General features: G+C 39.4%; 1 protein-coding gene across 1 annotated transcript in view; it reads right to left on the bottom strand.

The window, feature by feature from the left end:
* The window catches only part of gnai2b (guanine nucleotide binding protein (G protein), alpha inhibiting activity polypeptide 2b), a 38,629-nt gene extending 27,326 nt beyond the window's left edge, over window positions 1-11,303 (bottom strand). The window contains exon 1 of the mRNA XM_031866470.1: window positions 9,744-11,303. Within this exon, the coding sequence (XP_031722330.1) occupies window positions 9,744-9,861 (118 nt within the window). The 5' untranslated portion in view covers window positions 9,862-11,303. The remainder of the gene's footprint in view (window positions 1-9,743) is intronic.
* Window positions 11,304-11,339: the final 36 nt, after the last annotated feature.

Here is an 11,339-nt window from a genome sequence, read left to right on the forward strand (position 1 = left end):
TTTGTTGTATAAGGATTTTAAGCTCAACTACTAAGCTGAATCTATAGGTAAACAGACAACAAGATAGAAACACAGAACAAATGAGTAAACAACAACTTTGCTGTTAAAATATTATCCATTTCTAGAACCTACATTTCTGTCTCACGCCAAATGTAGATCATAATCTAGAGGTCTAATGTCTTTTAAATGACAGTCATATCTTTCATAGCTCCTGCACTGGACAATTATGAATTACTGACACATTACTGACACAGTAATTCAGGCTGGATCCAACCAAATTAGGTCTCCCACAAGAAGGAACTAGAGCAATTAAAAAACGAGGGCATTTGTTACACAATTCCACTACCACTGTGATAAAACGCACACATCTTTCTGAATCCTGCTTGAAATGGCAATACTGATGTTTTCAGACATGCGAGAGCACAATACCAAGATGCAGAATTTATATATTTTTTATCATTATGAATATATTTGGATCAGATGTAAATTGGCCATTACTAACGAGCATAAACTCCAATGTCACTCTATCTCTCACCATGATCTGTGAAACAGAAATGTCATTAAAACCAAGCTTGAATACTGTGCGTTTCTCATTTACTTCACACTGTTTTACATTATTTTCCCTTAATAATTTAGCATGATGCTTCGCAGATCATGTGATATAGGATCAGTCTCTGGGAAACAGCATCAAATCAACTCTTTTTTTTTTAAGTTCCTTGTTTATCTGGCCTTAAGTGCTAAATTCGAAATTCTGATTATATCTAATGCCTCCATATCGCTCTCAACGTGGCCAAGGCTGAGCCGGCGGCTTGCAGCCGACAATACAGACAACAGGCAACAGTGGTGACAGAGTTAGCAGTGTTTACCTGAGGGGAACCTGAGGGTGGGTGCTATGCTTTGGCAATGACGTCGGTCGGGACAATGCTATCAGCTGTAGCCGCAGTATTAGCGGATTAACATTCACTAAAAGCATGCACGGCTGGCCCAAATACGTAAACAAAGCACAGAGAAATCCGGATTACAACTCATACCATTGACTTCATTCTCTGCTCAGGTAGACACTACTCCGCTATATCTTTACATTGTAAACGGTTGTTTGCTGTTACATTAATGCTATCGCATAGATAACCTTTAAGTTACAATCAAAAATTTACAGACACATCTTTATGACTTTTGTTCTTTAATGCCAAAAACAACAACTTCAGATTCACCATTGTTAAGAGAGGGTAAGAGTCAGAAGGTAACTAAAGTTACACTAAAATTAATTTGTTTTTATATTTTTGGTCACTTGGGGGCACCACATTTGTGACAGCTGTACTTATTATCACCTCAAAGTTGTCATGGTCAACAACAAGCAGACACAAGCAACATTAGCATTCCTTTGAGTCACCCGATGAATCTTAGTCCAATATTCACTCTCATTTTAGCTCTGTTTTGGTCTCCACCAACACTTGGGGGAAATATCTGGCATTAAAACCAAAAGAATGAAAGACGCTATAAAGCTTTGTGTAGTGGGGAACTGCTACATGGTTCATGTAACAGTCATTTGATCCATTGTTAATATAAACAATTGCAGCTTTAAATTTAACAAGGACAGTAGAGACTAATCACGAGGATTTCCGTAAATTAATTTGACATTCAAACAAACAGCAACAGAAAATTGCCAGTTAAAGATATATGGTGTGTGTGGTTCCTGCATATAATCAATTAAGATACTGTTATGTTAGTCCAAGGACAACTCCATGAAAAAAATCATTCACCAGCATCTGATACTAAATGTGTGACTGTTGTCTTTGTGTATAGAACATAAACAGACACATTTATGACATTAATTGTTAGATACAAATAATCGTTCAGGATTTTGTCACAAGACTATTTTTGGACAACTTTAGATAACTTTTCGTAATTTTGGCCTTGATAATTGAAAAGAATAGTTCAAACAACCTCAAATCTGTGAAGACTAAATTAAAAAATAACAATAATAATAATAATAATAATAATAATAATAATAATGATGCACTGTGTTGGGAAGTAATATTCAGGCCACAATCAGGTGGTGCTTACAGATTCTTATCTTCATAGAGTTAAAATAGAGTTATTGGTTTACCAGCTAATCAGATGTATTAAAGCTGAAGGATTAGTGTTCCGTCAGCGGTAAGACTCAAATTATAAATCACGTGGAACACGGTTGGCTTTTCTTTTCAGAGTATGACAGGAAAGCAACACCACCACTACCACTACCACTACTTTAAGCCGTTTTGACAAAAGCCAACCCTTTCTTAGCAACACATCTCCATCCGTTACCTCTTGTGTCAACTTGTTTATATAAAACATGGCTCTGAAATATCTCAAGCAGTAAGTATTGACTAGTTCTACATTCAAATACATTCACTGAAACTATTTTAGCGTCTGCAGTTTTTGCAAAATGAAGAACGAAAAATCTATTAAGGCAAAGGTGTCATTCAGTAAGAATGTAACCATGGCAACCAGGCAGAGCGGAATGAAGACCGGTTCATCTTTGTGGCTCCAAAATTCAACGTGCTCAATACACTCATGATGTCACTTTTCCTGTCCAAGGACTTTTTCCAGTGCCAATACACACCGTTAAAAAAAACCTTTAGGAAATACAGATTTTATAGGATTTCGCTGCGTGGCAGAGACATCAGGCCTCGACAGCATAAGATGTGTCGTGTGAACAGATTATGTGTAGCGTCTTTAACCTACAAACAACATCACAGTGCCTCTGCGATGCAGGCGCTGTCCATGTTTTTCCAGATGACACCAACTAAATCCCATTGACCACACAGCGCTCCCCTGGTCTTGCGATTCCTGCCTTTACATAAAGCACATCCTCTGTTGGCTTGTGTCTCATATTTAGTGTCGTCATCCTGGAGATTAATGTACGAGCTACAGCGCAGACTCGGGAGCTACTTTGCCCAATTGAGACTTTTATCTTACCTTTGTTTGCTTCTATATAGATCATTTTTGTTCTCCTTTTCAGGAGGTTTTGATTGTACCACTGAACAAATTCAGGTAACGATGACTACAGGGATGTTTGTGGAGAGGTACATAAATCAAATCCGATCACACTGACATTTAATGTGCTCACTGCCCTTTAAAGTGTTCCCGGCATCTTTTCCTACTGCAATTACTTACTCGAACCTATTTTCACAGTGAAAATCATCTGCAGAGTGGAAAAAAAGCTTGTTTACAGTCCAGGATCCAGAGTTGGTAAAGTATAAAAGCCCTATTTACAGTGCAGAAGTAATAAAGTGTTCAGTTAGTGAACAGTGTAAAATTGTATTCAAGTGTATTCATTATTTAACTTTGATAATGTCAAACTTGCTGAAATGATTATTCCATTAATTGATTAGACAGTTGGTGGGAAATAATTAAACAACAATTAATCATCTAAACAATTATTAAATTATCAAACAAATAAGTCTAATATTCTCTGGTTCCAGCTTCTCAAATGTAAGAATTTGCTGCTTGCTTGACTGTTGGCCAGTCAGACAATTTGAAGACGTCACCTTAGACTTTGTTTTTACTGTTTATAGACTTAACAATCAATAGATTAGATTAATAGTTGAAGAACTCAATCATTAGTCGCCATTAATCTTTATCTGATCGTGAGATCATTTCCACTTCAGTGGTGTTTATCGCTGTGTGAATGTAGCCAGATTATGTTCCCTTGTTTTCTGTTGGCACACACACACACACACACACACACACACACACACACACACACACATCACGACCTTGCCAGCTTAAGTTTTAATATTAACTTCCTGAATGTTGGATATTGTTGATTTCAACGTCTGAGCTGACAGAATGTCTTTTTCTCGTCTTACATCCAGTACCCCCTACGTCAATGTCTTTGGTGGCAAGTGTAACTAATGTGTGAGGAATGAGGTTGACATAGGTAACTTTCTGGTACCAACACGACTTTGCTGCTTGCTGAGGCACTCTTGCACTATTCACCTACCTTATGATTGGCTGAAACATGAAAAGACAAGGGAAAGAGATAAAAGAAGCCTCCTAAATTATAAATGTGGTGGGGGGGCTTATAGTGGAAATGTGTTTGAAACATGAAAGATTGGGAAGGATCAAGTTTGCCATCTGCACCGAACAGGATTGAAAATTGACTTAATTTGCATACAAGCTGTATTTGTGAGCTGTGATAAATAAATAAAAAGTCAATTAAACATAACTCTCATCTAAAACTTCCATTACAACTTCAAGGCAGCAAATAACTGCTGGATAACAACTGCAGGTATCACAATGTTAACGGATATACTTTCTCGTACTGCAGCAACAGAAATTGCAGACTTACTGTAAATTACTTCAAAATCACATAAAGGCCTGAGGGCTTTATTCACTCCCTTTCATAGACACAATCCAATCTTCTGTACACCAATCCATCACTATGAGGACAAACTACCAAGAGAAAGATTTCAAAATGAGTCAATGAAAAGAGACCTTTATCAGTATGTATCAAAATTGGGCAAAGATGAGGGAAGAAGTGAAAGTGACCGGTGCATGCTAGCGTTCTAAAAACAACAACAGGTATATGGTAATTGTGGTTTGGATAATTGGCCCACTTACCAAAACTATCAGCAGTTGGAGACTTGCAGCTCATGGAGGCACTTGAGATGCTTCGCCTTATAATTCCAGAACTCAAACAGTCATCTGTACAACAATGGGCACAATGTAAACAGGAACTGCTACTAGCTAATTCAACATACTTTTAATGGCGCCAATTTGCCAAAAAGTAAACTAATATAGGCTTATAATAAACAGGGCTTACGTTAAAACCCACAGCATTACTCATTGACTCTACAGTAAAATTATATATATATATATATATATATATATATATATAGTGTCAATGGCTGTACTGACATTCCCACGAGTAAAAACCCTGCTTTAGAATACGAAAATGTAGCTGTGAAGTTGTCATCTCTGCATGGACAGTCTCACCCTGAGCCCTCCTCTCTGTCAGGAGGAGTGAGTCATGTCTGAGAAGCACTATTATTACCGTCTGCCTGGGGTGGGAATTAGAGATAAGCTGCAGTGGAGGACTCATTTAAGAGAGTAAGGAAGGAAGTTGGAAAAAAATGATGCGAGTGTATCCTCACTTCAAATCTCTGGGTGAAAATGTGCGACAGGGAAACTGAAGATAACTTTTAAAAGTCAAATTTCCCTCTGATAACATGATAGTAATTAGATATGATTAATGTGGCAGATAATAGTCTCATGTGCTTAAATTACAATTATTTATGATAGTAAGCAACACAATTTTCTAAATTGAGTCATTGGTCATTTTTTTGTTAATTATAAGAAGCAATCATATTTTTTAGCTACATTTGATCATATTCCTCTAAAACGTCAATGGTAACCATATCAGACTTAACTGCAAAATGAGTGAGTGTACTCCCCCTTTGGCTGCATTGCTTTGCATTCATAACAGTGTTAGCACAATCAGGACCTGGAAATATGCAAGTTAGAACAGCTAAGTCAATACTTTCTGATTACTGTATGACAGCTGGCATAGATTTGCTTGTGATAAGGGATGCACCTTAACTGGCTGTTGTTGATCCCAAATGCAATACAACTTCCTTTAACAACTAAAAGGGTTCAAGGGGTTTAATTTCGGTTTGATTTACTCACTAATTGCTCTGTAAACAGTGTTTTCTTACTCTCCAGCCACCACAAATCGGAGGAGAAAAGATTTTGAAGCTTTACCGACAGCAGCAGCGAGTGCTTCCTGAGTTTCCCCTCTAAGGCTAGAGATGGCAAGTTGGCAGTTAGTCTACAGGGCTGGAAAAAAAATACTGAAAAACCATTCTGTACCTTTTCTAAAAAACATATTGTATAGTACATTGAGATTACATACTACCCAAGCATTATAGTTTTGATTACATCTGTTCTAAGAAAAAAGTAGCACATAAAAGGCAGTGAAGGAGAGAAAATGCAAATACAATATTAATAATACTGCAATTTACATAGAATTCTTTATTATAAACCATTACTGTAGAAAGCCTGATAGCTGTTTTCATGATACTGGGCTATCGGTTTGTTCTTATAGTTGATGAACCTCTGAATTCATGTGTGCCCAAACCAAAATCCTTAAATGGAATGTTTACAAAATTTACATCATAATAAAAATAAAAAGATCACAACTGGGAAATAGTGATATTTAAAAACCATTTACCAGGGGTAAAGTGCTCAATCATACTGTTAAATAATCGACACAAGTCATCACCACCGTTGTAAAGTTAACATAAGTACAATATCAGTCCCTCTTTAGCTAGCTAGCAACATGTGCACACCCTTGCACCATTAAAATAAACTAATGGGATGCTTATAGGGGCCCTGGCCATCAGGCCCCACGATCTGAAAGTTCACGTTGAACGCGGGTATACACAGACACACACACACACACACACACACACACACACACACACACACACACACACACACACATATGGTTTGTCCGTCCAGAACTGGGAGTGAGTTAGTGCAGTAGGGCCAGTTCCAGTTCTGCCGTGCCCCACCAAGCAGAAACTGGCAAGAAGCACCAGGCACAAAGACAAATGTACTCTCTACGAAGCAATACGTTTCAAGAGAAGAGATTCTATTCAGAATATGATGAAATATTGCAAAAATGTTATAAAGTAGACAAAGTTGGCTTTGCCGTTATTGTGTCGGAAATAGAGAAAAGACTAACTTTCTTCTGTAAACAGCGCCCTCTGATGAGGCCGTGCCCCACGGGCCCCGAATGCAAAAACGCAGATGTATGTACGTGTATACTGAAATCAAGTGCTGACGAGCCTCACTTCCTGAGATGCCGCATCATAGATTTATCATCATGAGTTTTTGTTCCTGCTGCCAGGTCCGATAAAAGACGTCGAGTCAGTCGGTTGCGCAGAGAGCTTTCCGAGTATTGCACAACATGGTGAAAACTTACAACACTGAAAGTGGCGAGAGAAGAGTTTCCTCTGAAGCTGTCAAGGTTTCTTTTTAGCCCTGTGCTGATATGAGGCTTAAAGTATCATCCCAGCCAGTTCGAGGCCACGTGAAAGCTCTTTACGTCTAGAGTTCATAAACTTTGTTCTCCACATAATTTGATCCTGACGTCCCTAGACCTCGCTGACACTTAGCATGAGCTTTAATTAACACAAATCGGACACCTAGGAAGGAATCAGGTTGTTTTGCACTTTGCGACCTGAACATAATCGTTGGCAAAGAGAGAACTTACTCATTCTTCAAGAAAAAAATAGCACTGTCTTTTTAGTTCCCTCAAGAAATAATAAAAAAATAAAACCACTTGGCTGAATGCCGTAAAGCCATTAAAAGCATCTTTTGTGCTTCAGTGGCTACCATCAAGTGACTCGTCTTGTCTTTCCCAAAACATGTTGGTATCTTGTCAAACAGAAACAAATGCACAACATAAGCCGTGTCCTTAGCTCAACCTATAAGCGGCAATAGACAAGCATTTTACTTATTATGAAGTAAATGTTAATTAGATTGTAAAGGCAACAGAATAATGACACCATCTGTGTTTGGATTGGTTCCCTTTAAGCATTGCTTTCACTATGCAGTTGTGTTCTGCTGCCACCATAAGATCTCGCAGAAAAATTAAGACTCAGTTTACGTCACAAAAGACGTCAACCAAAAATTTGAAATGTTGTCCGTTTACACTTTAAAGTAAAAGTCAACAAGCAGCAACATCCTCCATCTTCTTACTGCTTTCAGGAAATGGCCACCTGGAATGAGCCAGAGGGTGCTGTAAGATATTATGTGACTTGAGTGATTTTGTTAGTCTCATGACTTAATATTACAATGGGGGGGGGTGAATATTGGTGTGGATTTAAAAAGTTATTGTCTAGTGTTATGTATGAAAATCTTCAGACAACAGATGTTTTCTAAATACTGGACACTGTCTCAATAAATAACTTCTCCCAGTTAAAGTAGGGCTATGTTAATTGAGATGCTTTATTTCAGTTCATTAAAGGAATTGTTCAAACTTTTGGGAAATACTCTTATTCACGTTCTTGGCAAGTGTTGTATAGGAAGATTGATACCACTCTCTGTTGAGCCGGTGGCTCGCAGCCAACTGTGCAAACAACGACAAAAGTGCTAACAGATCTAACGGTGTTTACATGAGGGGAAACCGAAGGGTGGGTCCTACACTTCCATGTTACAGATGTTATCAGCTGTATGAGAACAGTGCAGAGCAGCGGCTGTGAGCTAGCCAGTGGGGCACGCTCACATTCACGAATATGCACTAAAAGTACACGTGGCCAGACCGGCTATGTCATCAAAGCAAGGAGAAACTCCAGTCCGCTTCATCTTAACAGTGCAAATAGTTGTTCGCTGCACTATTAATGCATATGAATCCCGTATTTTGCACCTTTAAAAAAAGTGTGTTTGTGTGTGAAGAAGAGCAGATTGAGAGTGGCTGCCATGATAAATCATACATCGTAGAAATATTCATCAGTTTACAGTGGAGTGAAAAGGGGCAGGATAATACAGGTTTGACTAACAGATGCCTTAGCAAATGAATAAATAAGTTTGCACCTAAAGAGAACATATGGCAGAAAGACATTTATGTTGCACAGGGAGCTTTCTGTCTCGATCTAAACTTGATTCCCCCTCAGCTTTTATGAAGATTTTCTCTCACAAACAGTTTGGTTGAAGGCTGAAAATCAATGAGCGAGTATTAAAACAGCCAAAACAACTAGCAATGATGCAACACCTATCTGGACCCATTCCTCTACACCTCATCAACTCCAACCACACCCAGCTCAACCCTCTCACTCCCCCAGCGTGTGCGCGCACACGCACACACACACACACACACACACACACACACACACACACACACACACAGGTTGTAGATGGGTCAGCTGTTAGTGGAGTTGGGTGCTCATTTAAACGATAAGAGAAAGAAAGACAAATCAAGAACAAGATGATGTCAAACACAGACAGCTGAATTGGAGAAGAGGTAAAGACGGAATGTGATAGTGAGTGGGAGGTTGTGTGTTTTTGTGTGTGTGTACAAAAAAAGAAGAGTGAAATGCAGGAGAAGGGACAGAGAGAGTGTTTTTCCAGCTCCAGAATCTATTTAATAAAAAAAATAAAAAAAATGCTTTTTCCCCCACTGTTGTCAGGGGACAAACAGGGAATGTTCGTTGAAAAAAAAAAAAACAGACTGATGTGTATTTAAGAGTGAGGTGCTGAAGTGTAACCCTGTTCATGTTTAGTCACAATCCTCAGGTTTGATATACTGAATTAAGCTTCCTGGGCAAAATGCCAGCTCAAAGCTCTGAGAAGCTGTGCGGCATGTTGCCAGGATGATATCCAACTTATCTCCAAGTATATGGACACTTGTGTTGGCTAATTAATAACACAATTACAGGCGGAGTTTCAATAGGACTACACGAAGATAAGAGCATTGAAATGGCTGATTTGCACAGGCCCCTGAGCAATTATGAGGTAGTTTTGTAGCCCTGTTGGACTTGGTACTTGGTCAAATCTAAACTTAATGTATACTTGCAAGTACAATTTAATTTGTTTCCTTTTAGAATGTTTTCACTAAAACATAATACAGCTTGGTTAATCATCAGATTGTGTTTTAACATTGAATCAGTTGGTCTTCAGTTGGACTTACTGCATCATACTCTAAAACTGTGGAAATGTTTATTATTGGCAGCAACAAGCCACCAGCTGTGACCTACCTAACAGAAGCAGTTTCACTTCTCGGGCTGCCTTCTCCCCGTCCTCTCGGAGGTTTTTGTCGATCATCTTTGACCTCTCCGCGGCAGCCTTATCCTCGGCGCTCACTGTACAACCCATGGCTCCAAACGCAGGGGCGCACCGACCAATTGCGAGAAGAAAAAGGCTTCAATGCTGATGGCCTCAGCGCGTACCAGCCGATGTCAAGAATGGAGCAGCTCCTGCGTCTCCCGAGTCTCCTGCGTCCAGCACTGCCTTCGAGGAGCGGCCGATTCCAGAGTTGTTTTTAACACACGCGTGAAGTCAATGTCCCCGCTCCCCTGTTCAAGCAAGAGATCAAAGATGAAGCAGATCTGCAGCCAAATTATTTGGTTTATTACACCAGGCTTTTTAGCACCACTTGGCCGTGCCGCACCGCTCACAGCCCTCCGTCCCGCAACCATTCACAGGACGCCTAGTGCTCGCTGCTCCGCTGCGGACTGCAACACTTGTCTCATCGGCCTGGTGAGCAGCACGTCCCTCAGTAGCGCGACTACTGCAGTCCTTTTTCGGTGCTCCTCAGTTATCCTCCTCAGACGATTGGAATTGGTCGACCAGTGGCATCGACGTCCATTGCGCAACTTGTCGCGATAGTCCAATTAAAACAGGTGAGCGCCTCACGGTAGAGGGGGGGGGGGGGATGCGTGATTTCAGCAGTGTGGTGTGTGGACTGCAGTGGGCGCTGTGCCAACTTCACTCCTCTGCATCTCACATGGAGGACGAAAGAAACGCAACGTATACATCTGACTGATTGAAGTGCGCAGGAGTAGGTTTGCCTTGGAAGAAGCAGGACGAGCTGTTAATATGGCTAAAAGGTCTTTGTGTCACATGTTAATGAAATAGCCTTCCACACAATCAAGCTGGCTGACAGCGCCGCCATGTGGACATAAATAGACATTTTCTCTGGCGGCAGATACTGGGCCAAATGTTCTGGAAAGCCATAAAGTGAAAATGATAATAAATAATATGTATTTATATAATAAGAAATGCAGCTCAAAGTGTTTCACAAAACAAAACAGGCCATTCTAACAACAGTTAATGTTGAAATATACTGAAAAAAGAAGGGTTGTAAAATAATAAACACAAACAAATTAAAATTAAATAATTAATTAAATAATTACAGTAACAACGGTTTCATCAGAAATGTCTCCCATCGCCTCAATTCATTCAGCCACAAGTTAATTTATTTTTATTCTTTAAGTCTTAAAGTAAGGTCAGCAATGAAGGATCATGATGACCTAAAGTAGTGTTTTTTATGTAAACACAACTTAGCCTCGTCAGATTGACACCATAAGAACACTGACCAGGTATAAAAACTCTACTTTTAAACCTACTACACAAATGCGTTTGGGGATGAAGATGGTATATTCCTACAAGGATCAAATGTGGAAATGTCCATTCAATTTATAAAAAATCTGTTAAGTTGCATACAAATAAAAAGCAACACACACTCAAAAACCATATGATTGAATTTAGGCTGATTTGTTCATTTGCGCTTAAACACAACAAGCAGAAAAATGTGCTGCTTAAATAAGAATTAGTTTCAGTGAAGGGGAAAT

This window comes from Anarrhichthys ocellatus, unplaced genomic scaffold (genome assembly GCF_004355925.1).
Source record: "Anarrhichthys ocellatus isolate YVR2014 unplaced genomic scaffold, GSC_Weel_1.0 scaffold1, whole genome shotgun sequence".
Taxonomy (NCBI): Eukaryota; Metazoa; Chordata; class Actinopteri; order Perciformes; family Anarhichadidae; genus Anarrhichthys; species Anarrhichthys ocellatus.